This window comes from Taudactylus pleione, unplaced genomic scaffold, assembly GCF_031769625.1.
Source record: "Taudactylus pleione unplaced genomic scaffold, aTauple2 ptg000093l, whole genome shotgun sequence".
Taxonomy (NCBI): Eukaryota; Metazoa; Chordata; class Amphibia; order Anura; family Myobatrachidae; genus Taudactylus; species Taudactylus pleione.
This window is the reverse complement of record NW_028284495.1, coordinates 7,489,876-7,509,145: the sequence shown is the minus strand read 5'-3', so window position 1 is coordinate 7,509,145 and position 19,270 is coordinate 7,489,876. Positions and strand designations below refer to the sequence as shown.

Genomic DNA, 19,270 nt, shown 5'->3' with positions numbered 1-19,270 from the left:
TTCATTAAAGCTTTCATTTTCGCACATACTGTATAAGGCCTGATTCAGTGGTGGATGCAATGCCAATTTTGGATGCACTGGAGCAATTTTTTTGCTACTGCACATGTGAGAAGGCCGCACTGCGCATGCACAGCAATTGGTTAGCGATGACAGTTGCAGGGAGGATTTATTTGCAAAGTAATTGACAGGTAGTCAGCGTTTAAGGGAATGTAACAGTTGGGGGCTTGAAAATTGCAGCCGCGTTGAGACCGATTTCTGCCCGTGCTCTAGTGAGCCTCTGAGAATTCATACTTAGCTAGAGGCCCCTGCGTCTTTGGTGAGATGCTCATTCCAAGAAAGCATAGAGATGCTTAAAGGTTCAATGTGCGACCGTTGTGCGATCAATGTTTCTGATGTTTTCACTTTTGTCGGTAAGTGGCAGATGTCAGACATCGGAGGTGGGTGTCTCTGTGCACAAAACAGTAATTAGCATATTTTTGCAAGTCCACTTCGGACGGAATAGCAGATGCAATGGGTTTTGCGTCCACCTCTGAATATTATTATTATTATTATTACCAGTTATTTATATAGCGCACACATATTCCGCAGCGCTTTAAAAGAGAATATTCGGCCATTCACATCAGTCCCTGCCCCAGTGGAGCTTACAATCTATATTCCCTACCACATGCACACGCACATACACACAATAGGGGTAATTTTGTTAGGAGCGAATTAACCTACCAGTATATTTTTGGAGTGTGGGAGGAAACCGGAGAACCCGGAGGAAACCCACGCAAGCACAGGGAGAATATACAAACTCCACACAGTTAGGGCCGTAGTGGGTATCGAACCAACGACCTCAGTGCTGTGAGGCAGTAATGCTACCATTATACCATCTGTGCTGCCCAATGGGGGAAGGTTAGTATACTCATGGAGCTCCTGTCGGGATTCTAAGGCCAATAGTAGTATAATTTACGCTTAAATTTGTTACAGAATTAAAACCTAATGTCAGTAAGTTTTACTACAGCTCAGCAGTTCTTAAATAACAGATATTTTAATAAGAACAGTTTAATATAACAGACTGTACCAACACCACAGCTTGTTAACTAACCAACTGTTAGGACATGTTTTAGATCAGTGTCTCAGCATATTGATTTTACAGGGTGGCCTCTAAAGGGAATGTAGTTAATTGGCCACCACACAGGATGCCGGCAGTTGAAATCCCGGCACCAGAATCCCGACCCGCAGCCAGAACACCGGCGCCGGAATCCCGACATCAGCTTAGATGCCAATGCTGGAATCCCAACCGCTGGCACCCCAAACGTGAGCCAGGTTAGCCTTAGCCACTGGGGGGAGGGTTAGGTTTAGCAACCACCAGGGTTGGGTTAGGGTTAGGCTACAGGGGGGGAGGGTGGAGATTAGGGTTAAGCTGCAGAGGGGGGGTAGGTTTAGACACCACTGGAGGGGTTTGGGTTAGGCACTAAAGGGGAGGGTTAAGTTTAGGCACTAACGGGGAGGGTTAGGGTGTGGGAAGGGAAAGGTTAGGGTTAAGATGCAGGAAGGGAGAGTTAGTGTTAGGGTGTGAATGGGGGAAGGTTAGTATACTCATGGAGCTCCTGTCGGGATTCTAAGCATTGGGGTGCTGCTGTTGGTGTTTTGATGGCCGGCATCCCGACTGCTGGCCTCATATTCCCAATCCCTCTAAAAGTTTAAGCAGGTATTTGCAAGCAGTTTGGGTAACTACAGTTACAGTAGATCATTGCCATAGTGTGTTACTATTTCACAATATATTGTTATAATTGTACACAAGAGTTCAGTATGGGCAAAAGCTGCACATTTACCTTATAAGCTTTGGCTCCATTAACCACTTAACTGATCACTTTTTCCTACAAAACCACTTAGAAATTTTTATTAATTAATAAAATTAAACAATTATTTGTAATAATGTATTTAAATATTTTACTTAAAAAATAAATATTGAGGATGTTTTCCACCCCCCATCCTCCCATGTCCATAGGCCCCCATTATAAAATAGCTTCCCACCCCTATTGATAATAGACCCCCCAGTGATTATGAATCTAAATAATAGTACCTCCCCATGCCACCTTAGTAGTAAAAAAAAGTCCCTGTTTTCTAAACCAACCCTCCCTTCTGTAAAAAGCCTCTTTTTTTTGCACTCCTCCCTCCTCCTATTCCTACCCTGTAAATAATCATTTTTATTTTAGAGTTTTGCCCCCTGCCCCCTCCAGTGCAATATGTCTTTATATTACCCTTTTCCCACCCCCACTGATGCTAGATCTCCTCTTGGAGATCTTCTTCTTCTTCCTAATATTATAATTATTCAAATTTCCACATCTTACTCCAGATTTAGACAAAATAAATTTGGTAGCTTAACCATCTCTCTATCTTCAAGCAACCAATAAGAATGCTATGGTTTAGTTTATTTTGAACAAATTTCTGGTAACATAATAGACTGGATGTCCCATTTACATTTTTAAACTGCCAAAAATAAAGACACATATTATAGCACTATCCGGGCAATATGCCAGTACAAAAAATACAAGTTACTATGCAGCAGCTCATTAAAGTCACTTAACATTTGAAATAGACAAGTAAATGGTAACTCTTTTAAATCTGAGGGGGTTTAGCACACTATGGATGATAAAATCATCAAATGAATGCTTAACGTCAAGTTTAATTATTGTTACTGATTACCTCTATTTGAGAATTCACAATATACTTTGCATGTTGAGTAGCTATTCAGCATGCTGTTTTTTTCTCTACAATTACAATCCCAGACACAATTTATTCCTTCTCTTCGAAAATTCTAAAATTGTTTCTAACTTAGTCCTATTGTTTTTGGGGTTAGCTGTTCTCAGGTCGCTACCACAAAACACATTGCTGGAATCATTGTTTACAGCTATATTTTCCCATACAAGTACACTTGCCATGTCAATTCTATGTTAATTGCCTTTTTTTTCTTCTACTCAACAGATGTCTGCAACAATCACCACATTCTAATGTTAAGGAAAATCAAAATCTGGATTCATGTTTGGATGAATTTTTGATTGCCTTTTTCTATGAAATCAGCTGTGCTTCATGAGCAAATAGTAAGTCAAAATTATTCCATTTTTATTTTTAAGAATTTATTAACAGCTAATTTTAGTCCTTTCATTCATTTACCAGTCTATAGTTTCAGAATTGTATTTAACGCTATTTAGAGAACTATGCTGTAAGTATGTTCCTCTTCATATATTTCTACATGGAGGATGCTAATACTAAGAGTCCCCCATCTACACTCAGGCAAATCCCGAGATATGCTCTCCCCAACTTGAAAACATTGCTTCAAACATTGGTGCTCTGATAATTTAAAGAATGAGCAATTAATGGTAATTCTACCTTGTTACCTGTTGGCTTGGTCGTCACATTTATTCACACGATATGTTTCACAACATGCCAATTTCTTTTTATCATCCCCTCTTAATTAATTGTGTATTAGTGTTGCCTTTCATTAAAGTCAAATTGACATTTTAAATATCATTTGTTATCCCTATTTGATTTTACCTGTATTTCTTTTTTTCCTACAGTACTCTGACCTTCTTTGGGGTAAATGTAATAACTGGCATGATGAAGCATTGGCAAGTTCCCTGCATCAAGCTTATCTGATGTTTTAAACGGTACAATCATTTAACAGGCAAAACCAAGCTGGTTTTTCCATTTATATAATTGCCCCTTTAAAATATTGGGCAGACTTGCTGGGTACGCAACGATGCCTGCATTGCACAGGCTATTACATTTACCCTCATGTGTTGTCTTCCTGTTCTTGGTATTTTGGATGAACCAATTTGACAGACTCAGCATAAGTGACAGTTTTTGTTTATTTATATACTCCACCTGCTTTCTGGCAGGTGACCCATCCCTAATGCTCTTTGACTTCCTGAACTATAAAACATTATTAACATTGACCATTGTGAAATCACCCACTGCTGTGGTAGAGCACTAATATGAATAGCTCCTCCACCCAAGGTCCAGCACCTCCCACGCATGTGACATCATAATGTCACACTGCAAATGCCGGGGGAGCAGAGGAGGACCAGGAAAGTGGTTGCTGGGCTTGTCCTAAGGACATGCTCTATGGCTCTCCTTGCAGGAGGTGCTTTTCCATGCACCCCGCAATGTAGAACAGGGTAGAGTGGTGCTGATGGAGTATTGACCATGCCTCCCCCTTGGCCTTGCACCCTGAGTGGCAACATCAGATACCCCTCATTAACTTCTGGAAACCACTGCTCTCTTCTTAAAATAAAGTAAATAAATTACACTAATTAAAATAGTATCTATAGCACTAAAATGTTAAATTTCATCAATAAAATTCAACAAGTGTCAAAGGTTTTACGACAACCCTACGACATATTAAAACCATTTTAATACACATGTAGTGACCTCAGATGATATATTAGCAATGAAATCATTCATTGTTTTCAATAGTCTTTATTTGTCTTATGTCTCACCCATTTATTTTATGTTTTGTTGCCTGTATGTCTAGAGCATTACCATTACAATAACACTTACATGCTAGTCATTTTGCTTTTGCTTGCTTTGAAAAAAAATACTTCTGTTATATATTTGCCTGTTGTTGCACTCCGACCCTGTAGTTTAAAAGAGCTAAAAGGTATTAGAGTCTTGACCGGAATGATTACGGTTTCACCAACAAATCTTTAACATTTTGACACCACAGCTGGCAGGTTCAGAATGCTGCCAGAATCTTTTACTAGAATATATGTTTCTGAATAGAAATTCTATTGTGAATTTTATAAAGTATTTTCCAGTGAATTGAGAACCACTGTCTGCTTTCACTTCTGACAGTATTTCATATTCTGCTAAAGAGTCTCTTAAGTATTTTGGGTATATTAAATTATTTGCTTTGTTAACGACAGAAAAATGTAAGAACAGATCAAATATTAGCAGATATTCAGTCCCACTAAAAGTGAGTATATTAACTTCAATAGTATTTCAGAGCACCGATGCAATCACATTTCATATTAAAGACTATTTTTGATATGCTAGACAGCTAAAGTTGTTGTTATGTGGGCTATCATCCATAGAGAGCCAAAATAAGGGTATAGCCGATATATATTTTCATAAACTGACATTTATCACCATCCAATTTGACACAATTTTATTTTGCTCTGTGCTAGAACTTTCTGATATTTTATCATGTTCTGACTTTTGCCACCACAAACCAAAATATAATTTATGTGACCTTTACCCCTTCAATATTTCCTATACTGTAGTTGTTGAATTGTTTGTAGGAAGATTTTTTGGAGCTGAAGTTAATCCACAAGGAATGTATAAAAAGAACAGTATCAAAACTGTATTAAATATAGTTTTCAGCTTTTCTTACTATTGTCATAATCCATTTGAGGCATCACAGAGTGCAAATAATTTAGCATTTGTATTTTCACCCAAAATTCAACATCAAGTAAGAAATTGTATTCTCTAACTCTATTCTAGCCCTCCCTACACTTTGCATTTAGGTTTGCATTTATTTTGTTTATCCTTTGTCACAGTTATATGTATACCCTTTTTGCCCCACTGCTTGGTACTGTGGAGCCATGTGGTTCCTTACAAATAGTAATAAAATTATGTAAAGAAATCCTTAAATTCATTTCATTTACACACATTTTATACCTAACTCCCAGGTTTGATCCAGGATTTCTAGCATGGTTGCAAACTGGTATAGAGAAAATAAAACACTGCACATACTCTACTCGACAACCTCTTTAGAAATACACATCAGATGGATATACTATCTCAAAATTTATGTATAAAGGAGGTGTGCTACCTACTACCCTTGATAGTAAATACAAAAAACATGAAAAAAGGGGTAGTCTCTAGGTGCACTATACGAGTAATATAAAGTGGAATAATAAAAATTTACTTTTATTAGTATATCTTATAAATGATTATTTAGTCCCTCAAAGGATTCATGGACGGCAAAGTATTTAAAAATAAAAGATTAAAGAAAGAAATATAAGAAATAAAATAATATGCCAAGGGTTATGTCACTTGGTTGGGCAGATACTCCTGTCCACAGATCAATAATTATATCTGTAGGTAAAATTTGTATGTTTGTATTTTTCAGAATGCGTATTCTTGTCATTAATTAAATCTTCATGTGGCTCATCTAAATAATAAATGTTGTACTGATGAGATAATTAGTTGTCTCATTTATTTAGTGTCAGATAGACAGCATAAACAGTGATAACTCTATGTTAAAAATAAAAGATTAAAGAAATAAATATAACAATTAAATTAATATGCCAAGGGTAATGTTACTTGGTTGAGCAAATACTCCTGTCCATAGATCAATAATTATATCTATAGGTAAAATTTGTATGTTTGTATTTTTCAGAATGCGTATTCTTGTTATTAAATAAAAAATAAAAGATTACAGAAAGAAATATAAGAATTAAAATAATATGCCAAGGGTAATGTCACTTGGTTGGGTAGATACTCCTGTCCACAGATGAATTATTATATCTGTAGGTAATATTTGTATGTTTGTATGGGCCAGACCAGGGACTGACCCATTTCATACTGTGTACAAAGAAGTAGAGCCACTCACACAGGATGCCATACTCAGATGGAGAAACTTCACATGCCATAGCGCTGGTGCAAGTTTTGATGTTGCTACCAATGGTGCGTCTAAAGAATGCTCTGAAATTAAAAAGCACCATCTCAAGATGCTGCAAGTGGTGGTCTTATTTTAGATAAAGTCCTCTGTGGCATTGGCATAAGATGCAGATGTGGCTGGGGAAAAAGAACCAGCTGGGGCTGTGTCTGCATCTGGCTCAAAATCAGGCCCAAGTTGTTTCAAAATGTGACTGGAGGTCTGTGCACATACCATACTGTATCTGTTTTTGAATATTATTGTCTATAACAAAAGAGCAACTTTCTGATCACAAGAAAAATATTGATTTGATAGTTGAATGGCTTTAAATGGTTTACATAAATAACTGAAGGTGGTGTTTAGAACCTTTTCAGGTATGTGGGAGTAATACTTTATTTACAGCCTGTAACGTTCCTCCTCTATTCTCTGTAGTTCTCTCAGGTACTAACTGACATGTTTTACAATCTGGTATAATGTGTTCTCTTCCTAATACACTATATTCCTAGCTTCCTATGCATTAACTTAGTTATTTACCAAATTCTAGAGCTAATTTAGGCCTTGGGATTTATGTTGAGTTGGGTGCAAATCTAAGCTGCAAAGGGGGACAATGTTCCCCTTAAAAGTTGAACAGAACCAGGGCCGGGACTCAGAACAACATGGGCCCGCCCGTATAATAAGTACCCGCTCCCCTTCCTCTCTGTGCCTCTGGCGAGTCTGCACTAACTACTTACATCATGAAGCCGCATGAGCTATGAAATAAAGATTAGCACTCTGACCGCTCCCTCACTGGACACCACAGCAGGGTAAGAGCTGCTGGCAGTAGCATATTAGGAGAGCCGCAGTAAGCCAGCTCCTGCAGTCAAAAAGAAGTCTTGACTGTATGGTACAATTCAAAATAATTGGGAATGTCTCACCAAAAACAAGATAGTATAATATGCACATTACTAATGTGACACACAGCTGCTCTTTCCTATCTGTTATTGTAGATTTAACTACCTGCTGTTGCTGCTGGTGTTTTAAGCTCTGTTGATGGTGATCTGGATCCTGGAATGTTAGGCTGGAAAAGAGATAGGTAAAAAACTCTAGGTCCACCATATTACATTAATTCGCCCCTTTTATATTACATTATTATCTCAACTACAGTATATAACCTATACTATACAGTGCTGCCAAGAACTGACAAGTATCTAGCAGTCACTGTCATCATCGGTGTGCCCCACCCTGCTATGTCATTATCCCTCTGGCTGGTTCAGCCTGGTAATGGTTATTGGAAAATAAGGGGAACCCCATGCTGTTTTCCCCCACTCATTTTTAATAACAGCCTATGCTGAGAGGCCCAGGGCTGGTCGCTGATTTTGGGGGAGGGACCCCACCCATTTTGTAAAAATTCTTAAACACATTGTTAACATTTACCCTACTAAAGCCTGCCCAGATCCTAATGATCTGTGCAGTGCTTCTTTTTGGACAATTTTGCCTTAGTTTTTTTACTTTTATTCGTTGTCAGTTTTGAACTGATGATCAAAACTGACTGCATTTAGAGCGCAGAAACTTACTGACATCGACATTGGGTTTCAATTGCAGCTGAAGCCTGACAGATGACAAATATTCATTTAATTGACAGAAACATGACATTGATGTCCGTCAGTTTTGGTTTAGAACTTTTAGTTAATTTAGCTCTCTGTATAGGCACATGTTATGCAAGCTCCTATGAGATATGTATTATTGTGAGTTACACAGATCTTAAAATAAGTTAGTTATAAACTTTGGGCCTGATTCAGAGCCGAACGCTCTGACCAGATCGCTCGCTCTGAATCAGTGCCCTCCTCCATGAAAATGGAGCGGCCTCCCGGCCGCTCGCATAGCTGTGGGTTGCCACCCACAGCATATGTGAGCGTCCATGATGATGGTCGCGATGGTCTTGACCATCGGGACCATCGGGCTTGCGACGGAGACCCTGCGGTAGGGTCTCGCTGCCGCAAGCCCTGGAGTGATTTTGGCTCTATCAGAGCCCAAATCACTCCCACTGACATCACTAGTGATGTCAGTGGGGCCGGCTTCAGACGGTAGGCGTTCCCATGGGAACGCCTCCGTCTGGCAGGAACGCCCCCAGCACGCCCACCAAAGGGGGCGTGCTGTCAATCAACATCGACAGCACGCCCCCTTTGGTGCGAGACCCAGAGCGATGGAGAGCCCGTCGCTCGCCGGGTCTCGAGCATGCGCACGACGGGGCTCCCTCAGTCGTGCACAGTGGGGGAACAACGACCCGCTTGCGAGAGTCCTGCGCTCGCAAGCAGTTCTGAATGACCCCCTTTGTCACCTACATATCAGTTTTGAAGTTGATTATGATGATTGTTGCATCTTTGCTACAGATACAACTTTATGGTAGATTTAAGTTTGCATGTATTGTAAGATGAGTACAACTCAAAATACAGTACTGCACAGACATATAATTGTGCACACAGGGCATATTTATGTCCAGACCTAGTTTATCTCAAATAAGTCAGACTCTTAGCACAGCATTTTTATTTTCATGTTAAGGAGCAGAACCACATGAACTTTAAAGACACGCCAGGCAAAGATGTATGAAAATGGCAGTTTCTACTCAGATAAGAAAACTCTGAGACTGTTTTTGTTACTAAATTACATTTCACTGTCAGAGAGAAATGGCTGCTTCTTCATAAGCATCATGGTAGATGTAGTTCAGCAACACTGACTGATCAGTGTGATTTAGATTGCTACACTGTCACAATATTTTACAATTTATTACTTAAAATTTTAAATATGGATATGAATTGAATAATTCTTGTGCAATATTTTTAACCTTTAAAAAATAAACTTCTGACTTTCCTAAATGTAGACCAAGGTTAAATGCATTTTAATATGCGGTGAAAACACTGAGGATGACATCTGTGACATTCAGTTTTGAACATCTGCTTGGATGACATGTCACTTTGTAATTTTAAGTCCGATTAGTGAGTAAGATTGTCAGATTTATGTTTTTCTGTACTCTCAGCTGACAGTTGTCACTATGCTGACATTCATGTCTATTACCCACAACATTAACCTGCTGTGCGGTAGCTGAGTACTTGCTTTTGTCTGCAATGTTTTATGGTAGTCCACAGGTTCTCTTGAAATGTACAGTAATGATTTATTTAAAAATAAAATACTAATTTAATAGTTAATCTTAAAGCATGAAAAAATTTGTTTACAAAATATTATCAATTATACATGTAATTTTGGTATTGTAATAATTAGTGGAAGGGGTAACTCAATGATTAAGTACACTGAGCTTTGTTGGAGAACCACCTTGAATTGTATCTGCTTCCTGTGACATACAGTATGACACCTCAGATAGGGGTCTATTCATAATGCTAAATATCAGTGTCCGATAATTAACATTCTAACTTGCTGTGGACGCCAGAGCAATTCATCATTGCTCCAGCACAGAGACAGCTCATCCCAAAATCAGCTGTCCCTGCAAGAGGCTTCACTGCTCCTATCATTTCTTAATTTCTGAGTTAGCCAAAGACTGTCTTCGTGAAATATTTTGTTTGCATGGCCTACCTAAAGAAATCGTGTCTGACTGCGGTGTACAATTTGTGGCTAGATTCTGGCAAGCCTTGTGTTCTTCCTGTGAGATAAAATTGAACTATTCCTCTGCCTATCATCCGCTGGCTAATGGGCAGACAGAATTAATCAAGAGCTGGAGACTTTCATCAGACTATTTATATCTTCTTCTCAAGATGATTGGTTTGATCTGCTGCTGTGGGCACAATTTCCTCATAATAATCGTTACCACACATCCACAAATTCTACTACTTTCTTCACTGTTTTTGGAAAGCATCCTCGTGTCCCAGAGTTTTAAGCTTTACCACTCATAGAAATAACTGCTGTCTCCAGTCTCCTTGAATATTTCTCCAATATCTGGAAGGAAACACAGACTTCAATAAAGAAAGCATCTAGCAACTACAAGAAATTTGCTGTTCCTCTTCTATGACCTGGAGATAGGGAATGGCTTTCCACCAAGAATTTGAGATTAAGAGTTCCAAGTACATATGAAACAAGATCTGCATTTCATTGGTCCTTATTGTATACTAAAGGTATTGAACCCAGTGGCATAAAAATTCTAACTACCTTCCCAGCTGAGGTTATCTAATATGTTTCATATTTCCTTGCTTCGACCTTTAGTTCTCAATCAATTCCATCCCACACCACCTAAAACTCCACAGATTCATACTCAATGTAGGATTGAGTTTGAGGTGGAATTGATTATTGATTCCAGACAGCATTTGGGTCATCTTCAGTATTTGTTTGACTGGAAGGGCTACGGCCCAGAAGAATGAGCAAGAATAAAAGCCTTTGATGTTCATGCTCTGCAGCTTATTTGTGCTTTTCACAAAAAAAATCCTGCTAAACCTTCAAGGTGTTCTGAGTCCACCCAAAAAGGAGGGGTTACTGTCAGGATTCAATCTGTGATCAGGCATTACTCACTGCGGCAACGGCTTCCACTGACTAGCCATGCGGTCAGACACCAGATACGGTGGCTGGTAACAATCATATCAGAGTTCCTGCAGCATCAGTCATGGGCGCATCCATATTGTCTATCTCACCTGACTGGACCCTCCACCAATGGTAGCCTGGCCACCTCTCAGCTGACTTTCTCCTCCAATGTACAGTTTCCTAAGGGTATAAAGCAGGACTCCTGAACAACTTATCTTCTCCAGTAGCTGCTAGCTTCGGATTGCTGTTCCAGGCTCCACGCTGTTGTATCCTCAGTGCACTTCATCAGTCTCTGTGATATTCTCCAGTGATATTTAGCATCAGTCACTACCGATATTCTCCAGTAATATTCAGCATCAGTCACTATCGATATTCTTCAGTGATATTCAACATCAGTCACTACCAATATTCTTTAGGAATATTCAACATCAGTCACTACCGATACTCTGCAGTGATATTCAACATCAATCACTACCAATACTCTTTAGTGATATTCAACATCGGTCACTACCATTATTCTTCAGTGTTTTTTTTACATCGGTGACTCCTCAGTTGGTATGTGAACCATGTTATCTCCGTGTCTCCGGTCAGGTCTTGTCAACACCTGGAATTAGCCAATGAGGAAGTCATATGTACTTCCTCCTTGTCTACTGCTGCCTCCCCATCTAGTCACCTCGATTCCCAGTCCTCTGACTGTAAACCACAGGGGCCAGGTTGTGACAGAATCTTTTCACTGCTCCTTTCGGAACAGTGTAATGAGTGTGCATGCTAAACCTACAGGTTATGCATGCGTTCAAGAGCCCCGACGTCCAGTGGAAGGAGTCGAACAGGGGCAGAGGGATCCACAAGGATCCCTCTTCGCAACCTGGGACTCCTTCCCATAGGGTAACAGGAGCACTCGCCATCAGAAGACATGAGTCTATACTGCTTCTGGTAGACTCATCGGCAGAAGACAGAAAGAGACAGGTGAGAAGGAGCGAAGGAAAGAGAGGATTTGGTGGTGGGGGAGGAGGGATCAGGCAACCTCAATTTCACAGGGGGAGGGGGGGTCTCCAAGTCAGACACATGCGGTGGCAGCAGGGGGTGGTGGGATTGGGTGCAGATCAGACACCCATGGTGGCCACGGGGGGGGGCGGATCCAGTTTGGACACCTGTGGTGGCCGCTGAAGGGGATGGGGGGATCATAAAGGACACTGGAGCATGCAGAGGGGGGTGGGAGGGGTAGGCCACATTAGACACCAGAGGCCATGGGGAGGGGGAGGGGGTGAAAGACAGTGGGGAATATAGAGGATGACATTTGCAGTGAGATAATCCTTATGGATACCGGAAGTGATACTTTTGTTATTGTAGCATGATGAAAGCCTCCAAAAGATTTTTTAAACTCACAGCAAGTTTAAAAAATAATTATTACTCATTAGTGATAATTATGTAATGATGAATAGGCCCTTGAGCAAAATAAGAAAATGCATTTTCAATTCAAGTGCAGATTTTTTTTTGTCAAAACCTACAGTACACATAGCATCCTGCTATTTGCTATTTTGGAATGATGAATTATTGGCAAAACAAAAACCACAAAGTACTTGTGTAGTTTATAAGAAGGAAAGACAAATCAAATTTGATTTTAGTTCCCTCCCTTGAAATTTCAATAAAAAACACTTTTTTGACCATCTGCCTGAATTTTTTTACATGGTAGAATGAGTAAAAAGACCAATTGTATTTTCTGAAAAAACTATGTTTTCTGGGAAAAAAAACAAGGTGAGAGCACCTGTTTAAAGAAACAGTGATATAGATGTTGGAATATGATAAGCTCTAATGTTGGAAAATGGCCTCAGCAGATGGGTTCAAAAACCCTAGTGAAACCCTCAGCAGCAAAGGGGGTTACATTTGATCTAAAGTTCAAGAGTTTCCATTGGATTTCAAACTTCATAACCATTTTTACAAAGCGGTTCAGAAGGTTTTTGAAAAATTTGAGCATAACTTCCAGCCACAATGTAGGACTTTTTAATTGACAACTGTATGCCAAACACTGTAATTTTAGTGTGAGCTTTCTAACTGATTATTTCATTTTATTTATACCTTTCTATGCCTATCCTAAGTAAAAGTGTTATAAATAAGGTTTTAAAGTTCAGTAATGATTTTATTTGCACAAATATGTATTAATCTATGGTTTAAAATAATGTTTTTTATGATTTAGAGATGATGATGTTGTTGCTGTTTGTAGTAATTTTCAGTGCTTAGGACTAAGGGCTCACTTTAACATTTGAATCAAATCTGGCATTTCTAAAACAAAAACAGCAATGCTATATCATACAGTATATTTAACTTAACTATTTTTACCCTTTGTTATTTACTACTTGCATTTTATGTGCTGTGCTGATGATTTTAACTGCAGTTTTAATATGTAAGAAGTTTAGATATGTTTTGACCATTTCTTTTACCATTTTTTTTAAGACAAATATCCTTATCTGTGCTACGGCATATGGATTTCCGGACGACATGTGATGAGGTGAGCATTACTTTAGATAATCAAACTTTTAATGGAAAATATATATTTAGTTTACAAATTTATAGTAGTGGGATCTGAGATATGAATATGTTATAACAGACTGTTTTATCCAGGGAAAAAAAAAACCTGCCACTGCTAACTACTGTAGTCAGTCAAGTGAAAATATACAGCAAGATTATTTTAAATATATTTGTAAGAGTTGTAAGGTACTGTAACTCAGCCAATCCAAATGCAGAATAACTACTGGAGCATTTTATTTTCTGACATAAATATGTCAACACCATTGTCATTACCAGCTGGTTCTCAGATACATTGCTGTCAGTGATTATGGTCACGTCAGCACTCACAGTTAATAACAAAACTTCACTACCACCAATAAGGGTTCATTTGTAGATCTGTCCTTCTACCAGGCAGCTTCTCAAACTTATTAATATTCAAATGATAATTTCACACAGATGGTAACTGTACCTCGGCCCCTCACAGGTGTATAGGTTTCTTTAAGAAACACAAAAAGGCTCAAATTAAATTCAGGTTTAATTTGAGCACAATTACTTCAATGCCTAAAGTTACAAAAATAGTTATTGAATGACACACAGATTAATATGCAAATATGTTTCAAGAAATAAAGAGGGAATAAGGGGAAGCAATCAGGAAGCCGACTGCCTAAATACCGGCAGCCGGGTTCCCGACTGTCATATCCCGGCAAGGGTGAAATGCCGGGCATCTAGATGTAGACGCCCGCATTTCCCCGAAGCTGGGAAACCGCCGCCCGGCATCCCGATCGTAAGGATGCTGGGCGCCGCAAGCGGACAACTGCGGGGGGGAGGGTTAGGTTTAGGGCTCCCGGGGGGGACTTAGGGTTAGGCACCCCCCCGGGAGGGTTAGGGTTAGGCTAGGGGGAGGGAGGGTTAGGATTAGGCACCCCCGGGGGGGATTTAGGGTTAGGCACCCCCCCGGGGGATTAAGGTTTAGGCAGCGGGGAAGGGGGTGGTTAGGGTTAGGCACTTAGAGGGGGGATTAGGGTTAGGCACTTGGGGTGGAAGTTAGGGTTAGGCACCCCTAAGGAGGGTTAGGGTTAGGGGGGTTAGGTTAGTGGATACTTACCTATCCACGATCGGGATTTCCAGCGCTGTTGGGCTTCCGCTGCTTCTAACTCTGCTCTTGTCGGGCTGCCGCATGCGGCCGGCAGTATTTCATACCCATTCCAGGAATAAGACAGTCGCTAACTTACAATGAAACTCACATTGGTCTTGTTTTTGGTGCATACTAGACTGGATCAGACTCTTCTCATGAATGTATACCCTCTAACAGGTCTCCCTCTCTGTTTTGGTAAAGATGTTAATTAGGGTCTCTATGACTCACAAACATAACTTTGTCAAATTTCTCAATCAAGGGGGGGGGTTTAGGGGAAGATTTAATAAAGCTTGGAGAGAGGTAAAATTGTGACAGTTAAAGTACCAACCAATCAGCTCCTGTCACTTTACAGGCTGTGGGCCTGATTCAGTGCAGATCACAAATGTGATCACTGCTGTGTAATCTCACACAATGAAGCTGTGAAAATATGTTAATGTCTGCCACTGCTTAGCCAGCATAGACTCCCACTACTGCTTTCTCACATCTGGAATACCTTGCAGTACTGCGTATACATCGATAACATCAGAGAACATCGGCCCCACACGCACAATTACAGCAGGTCTGATCTGTCTCAAAATTTGAAAGTCTCTTCACACGCAGTAAGTACTCAGGCTGTGTAGGCAATCGTAGTGGCTAATTTATGCATGCCCATGCAACGGCATTCAAACACAGGCACGCCTGTGTTTTTGCAACCACTCTCCCGTCTCCACCCCCAAGCAATCATGCCTGTCACTTACTCTGCAATGGATTCCACAGTGCATCCGTAATTGCAGTGCGATTGCCGTGCATGCGCAGTATGCAACAATCAGCCGATCTGCGTACCCGCTTGCAATTGCGATCCATGCTGAATCAGGCCCTGTGTTTGAAAAATGACGGGAGCAGATTGGTTGTTGCTTTTTCTCTCACAATTATATCTCACTCCAAGCTTTATTAATTATCCCCCTTAGTCACAGGATTCTTAGAAGTGGACAAATGGACCAGGGGATATTTCCTTACCCAACTTCATAACTTCTAAGATAGGCCTTATCTATTTCCTGACCAGATGTGTCAAAAGTGAATTTCTGTTTTTGGGATTTACAATTAAAGACCCTCTGACTTCAGGGATCAATAAATGAATAGGGTAATTTCCTGACAGATGCCTGTTACATGCAACCTTTTTCAACTGGCCCCAAATTATTATCTGCCCTTTCCTAACCTGTGCTGGTTTCGAAGAGATTAGATTCTGTAAACTTCATTCTACCCATAAGCACCTCTGCAGCACAGAACCTAGGTCACTTACAGAACATAAGCACACCCAATTCCATGGCATCCATTACACTTTGAACACACACAAAGGTTTTGAAATACATCTCATGGTTGCTTCCGAGCAGTACTATGAATACTATGCACTATAAAAATTTTATTTTCCTTTGTAATTCCCTAATTTCCTTAATTTCCCTTTTAATGTTGTTAAATTAATGTTGCCTTATGTACTAAGAAAGTATTTTTTTTAATAATTATCATTCTATCGTAAAACTTCTACAATGCCACAAAACAAGCACGGTCACTGACATGCTTGTAGAGGTAGAGACAAGGGAGATGGAATTCACAACCTTGTTTATATACTGTACCTCTATTGTTGCCAGTCGCTGTACTACAGTGAGTGTAGGAAGTACTGCAGGAGACTTATCCATAGTAATTGAAAGGTAGGCAAAGGTAAGGTGGGAAACTGAATTCTAGGAAAGAACCTGGTATCTGCTGCCTCCAGGTTTGTTCCACTTGAGTGAAGCTTCTCACCTTGCCTTATGGGTGGTATGCAAATGCCAATATAGATTAGGTAATAATTCAGAAATGGTTTCCTTTAAAAACAAAAATTACACATTTTAAAAGAGAACTTGTTCCATATTTATAAGCAGGTTTTATAGCCGTTTGATTTTAAAATAAATGTTCAATGGCATACTGTATGGCCATTGGTTACTGTGGATTGGAATGTGTGTGGCTGGCATCAGATACAACGTAGAGTGCAAGTGAGAAAAAGGATGTGCAGAAAATAACAGCTTGGGCCGCTCACCTGGGATCATTAAATAGTCAATGAAGTAGGGGGAAGGGTGTTGTCCCGGCAATCTCTGTTTCCTCTAAATGATTAAAAATTCATCCAAATGGGTATCCTGGAATGTGTTGGGAAAAACAGTTGCTACAATAGTGTGTACATAATGATGTACAGAATGATGTACAGAGAACCTGTAAATGTAAATAAATCCGAATATCATTAAGGTACACACTATTGTCACACCGTTTTTTTTTGCCCATATACTCCTGGATGCCCATTTGGAGAAATTCTTAATCATTCAAGAAATAAAGAGTGCTGGAACAATTCTCCCTCCAACACACACACACACACACACACACACACACACACATACACATACACACATTTCATTGGTTATTGTCATCAGATAACCCAGGTCATTCCATATGTAAATAAAGTCAAACAACCATTTTCCAAACACCAGTAAATAAACAGAATGAAGTAAGGAAAATACATCAGTCAAATTGGAATTTACTAAAAATGGTGGGGTTTGACTCCTACTCTGCAGAGAATTAGCGAGGCTCATCCTCCGAATATACATTAAGCCCTACCTGTCCTATACAGCGAAGAGCACAAGAAGAAAGAAAACTAAATTACCAGTTCTCCCTGGACCAGTTGACAGGTGGGGACTCCAGCCAGTGGGTGATGGGCAGTGTTGTTATGCGGTGCTTACCTAATTACAGAATGTCACTTTTTTGAAGAATGGAAAAGGTTAGGATAAGGGAATTTAATTCCCTATATCTCTCCCACTCTGACACCTACAGATATGTGGGTTGCTCATTTGAAATAGATGAGTACCTTCTTTCAAACCAAGTGCACCATAAAATGTAATGTATGGTAATTAGTATGATCCCCTGCAGTACAGAAAAATAATGCTATGTATATGGAGATTCTTTTAGTATCAACTAAGTGACCAATAGTTTATATTAGCAACACAAACTGTTAGTGACATGCGGTGAGGTAAATGGCTGGGGAGACACTGGCTAGTATCAGAGCCAGATTTACAGATACATATATGTACCTGAGGGTTCATGTGGGCATTATACAAAGGTGCAGCAGTATATAATGCTGGGACTATGGTGTATTTGTTCAGGAATGTGAGGAAAAGGTAGACAGGGGAGGTAGTACCTCACCTGCCATACACTTTTTACTCCAGAGATTTGACTATAAAAATGATTAGAATAATACAAAGGAGATATTTATAATATTTTATTTACATTTATCTTATAATTTTTATTGTCAAAACTTTGGAGTATACTGTACCTAAGTATGACAGGGAAGGCTCTGCCTCACTTGCCTCACCTGACCGCACATTACTGTACTGTACTGATCCTCATGTATAAAAAGAAAGGTTATCCTGATTTTATATATAATCCTGATGGTGTAGAGTAATCCAACAAAAAAATAACAATTATCTGATTTATTCACAGATACACTTATAGTAGATTTATTAAATTATACTTACACTTTCTTGTATAGGTAATTCACCTTTTTTGTGTTGGTAATTTTTGATCCTGAGCACTTAAAAGTATTAATTGAATGGGACTAAGGGACTGTTTCAGCAAGGGACACAGTTGCTTATATGCATGTAATCGGCCGATTGTGGAATGTGCATGCACTAACTAGCCACTGCGATCAGGACTGCAAGCACAGAGGCTATGCAGAACCATGGCAGATTGATTGACAGGAAATGCTGTTTGTGGATGGTAACAGGGGGTGGTCCGATGAACGCAAGCATGTCAGTGCGTTGGGATGGCGTTACAGGGGCGTGCATAAATTATACCATACGCAGCCTGAGGCCTCTTAGCATGCGCTGGAGTAAGCAATTCTAGAGTGAGGTCTGACCTTCCTTAACTGTGCGTCTGGGTCCGATGTTACTCGATGTTACTGATTGTTTCACTATGTTGCCAAGAGTATACAGATGTGAGTAAGGGGAAGTGGGCATCCTCATGTTAGGCTGTGATCGCATTGCGATTGCATACATTTACATATCCTCGCTGATATTAGCAACTGCGTTGCGTGTGTATAAGCAGAATTGCGATCCATAGTGAATCAGGCCCTAAATCATGTGTTGTGTAGCCATGAGTTCAACTAATAGTAATTGAATAGGTGCGCCAGAGCCGTAGGTGGGATTAATACTAATCAGAAAAGAACTGGGTCCTGGCTGATTTTACTTAATGATTGTTGATGCTATTGGCATGGCTGTCATCGAAACCTTCTATGAGACACCCTCCGCATCCTTCTACAATGTCATCCTCATATTCAATTATTGCTACTAGCCGTGAACACAGAAAAGGGCGTATTACTATTAAGTGTTTATATATCTAAGCTTATACAAATAATTTAACAATAACAACTTCAGTCACAAAATGACAATATTAGAATTCAAATATTACATATTATTTTGCAATAA

The 19,270-nt window shown here is 39.7% G+C and overlaps 1 protein-coding gene across 2 annotated transcripts in view; it reads left to right on the top strand.

Annotated features, from left to right (window-relative positions):
- Positions 1-19,270, top strand: part of SNTG1 (syntrophin gamma 1) — a 709,317-nt gene that overhangs the window by 415,690 nt on the left and 274,357 nt on the right. For both annotated transcript variants that reach the window (XM_088469763.1, XM_088469762.1), the window contains exons 4-5: positions 2,974-3,089; positions 13,601-13,655. In XM_088469763.1, the coding sequence (XP_088325889.1) occupies positions 13,629-13,655 (27 nt within the window). In that variant the 5' untranslated portion in view covers positions 2,974-3,089; positions 13,601-13,628. The remainder of the gene's footprint in view (positions 1-2,973; positions 3,090-13,600; positions 13,656-19,270) is intronic.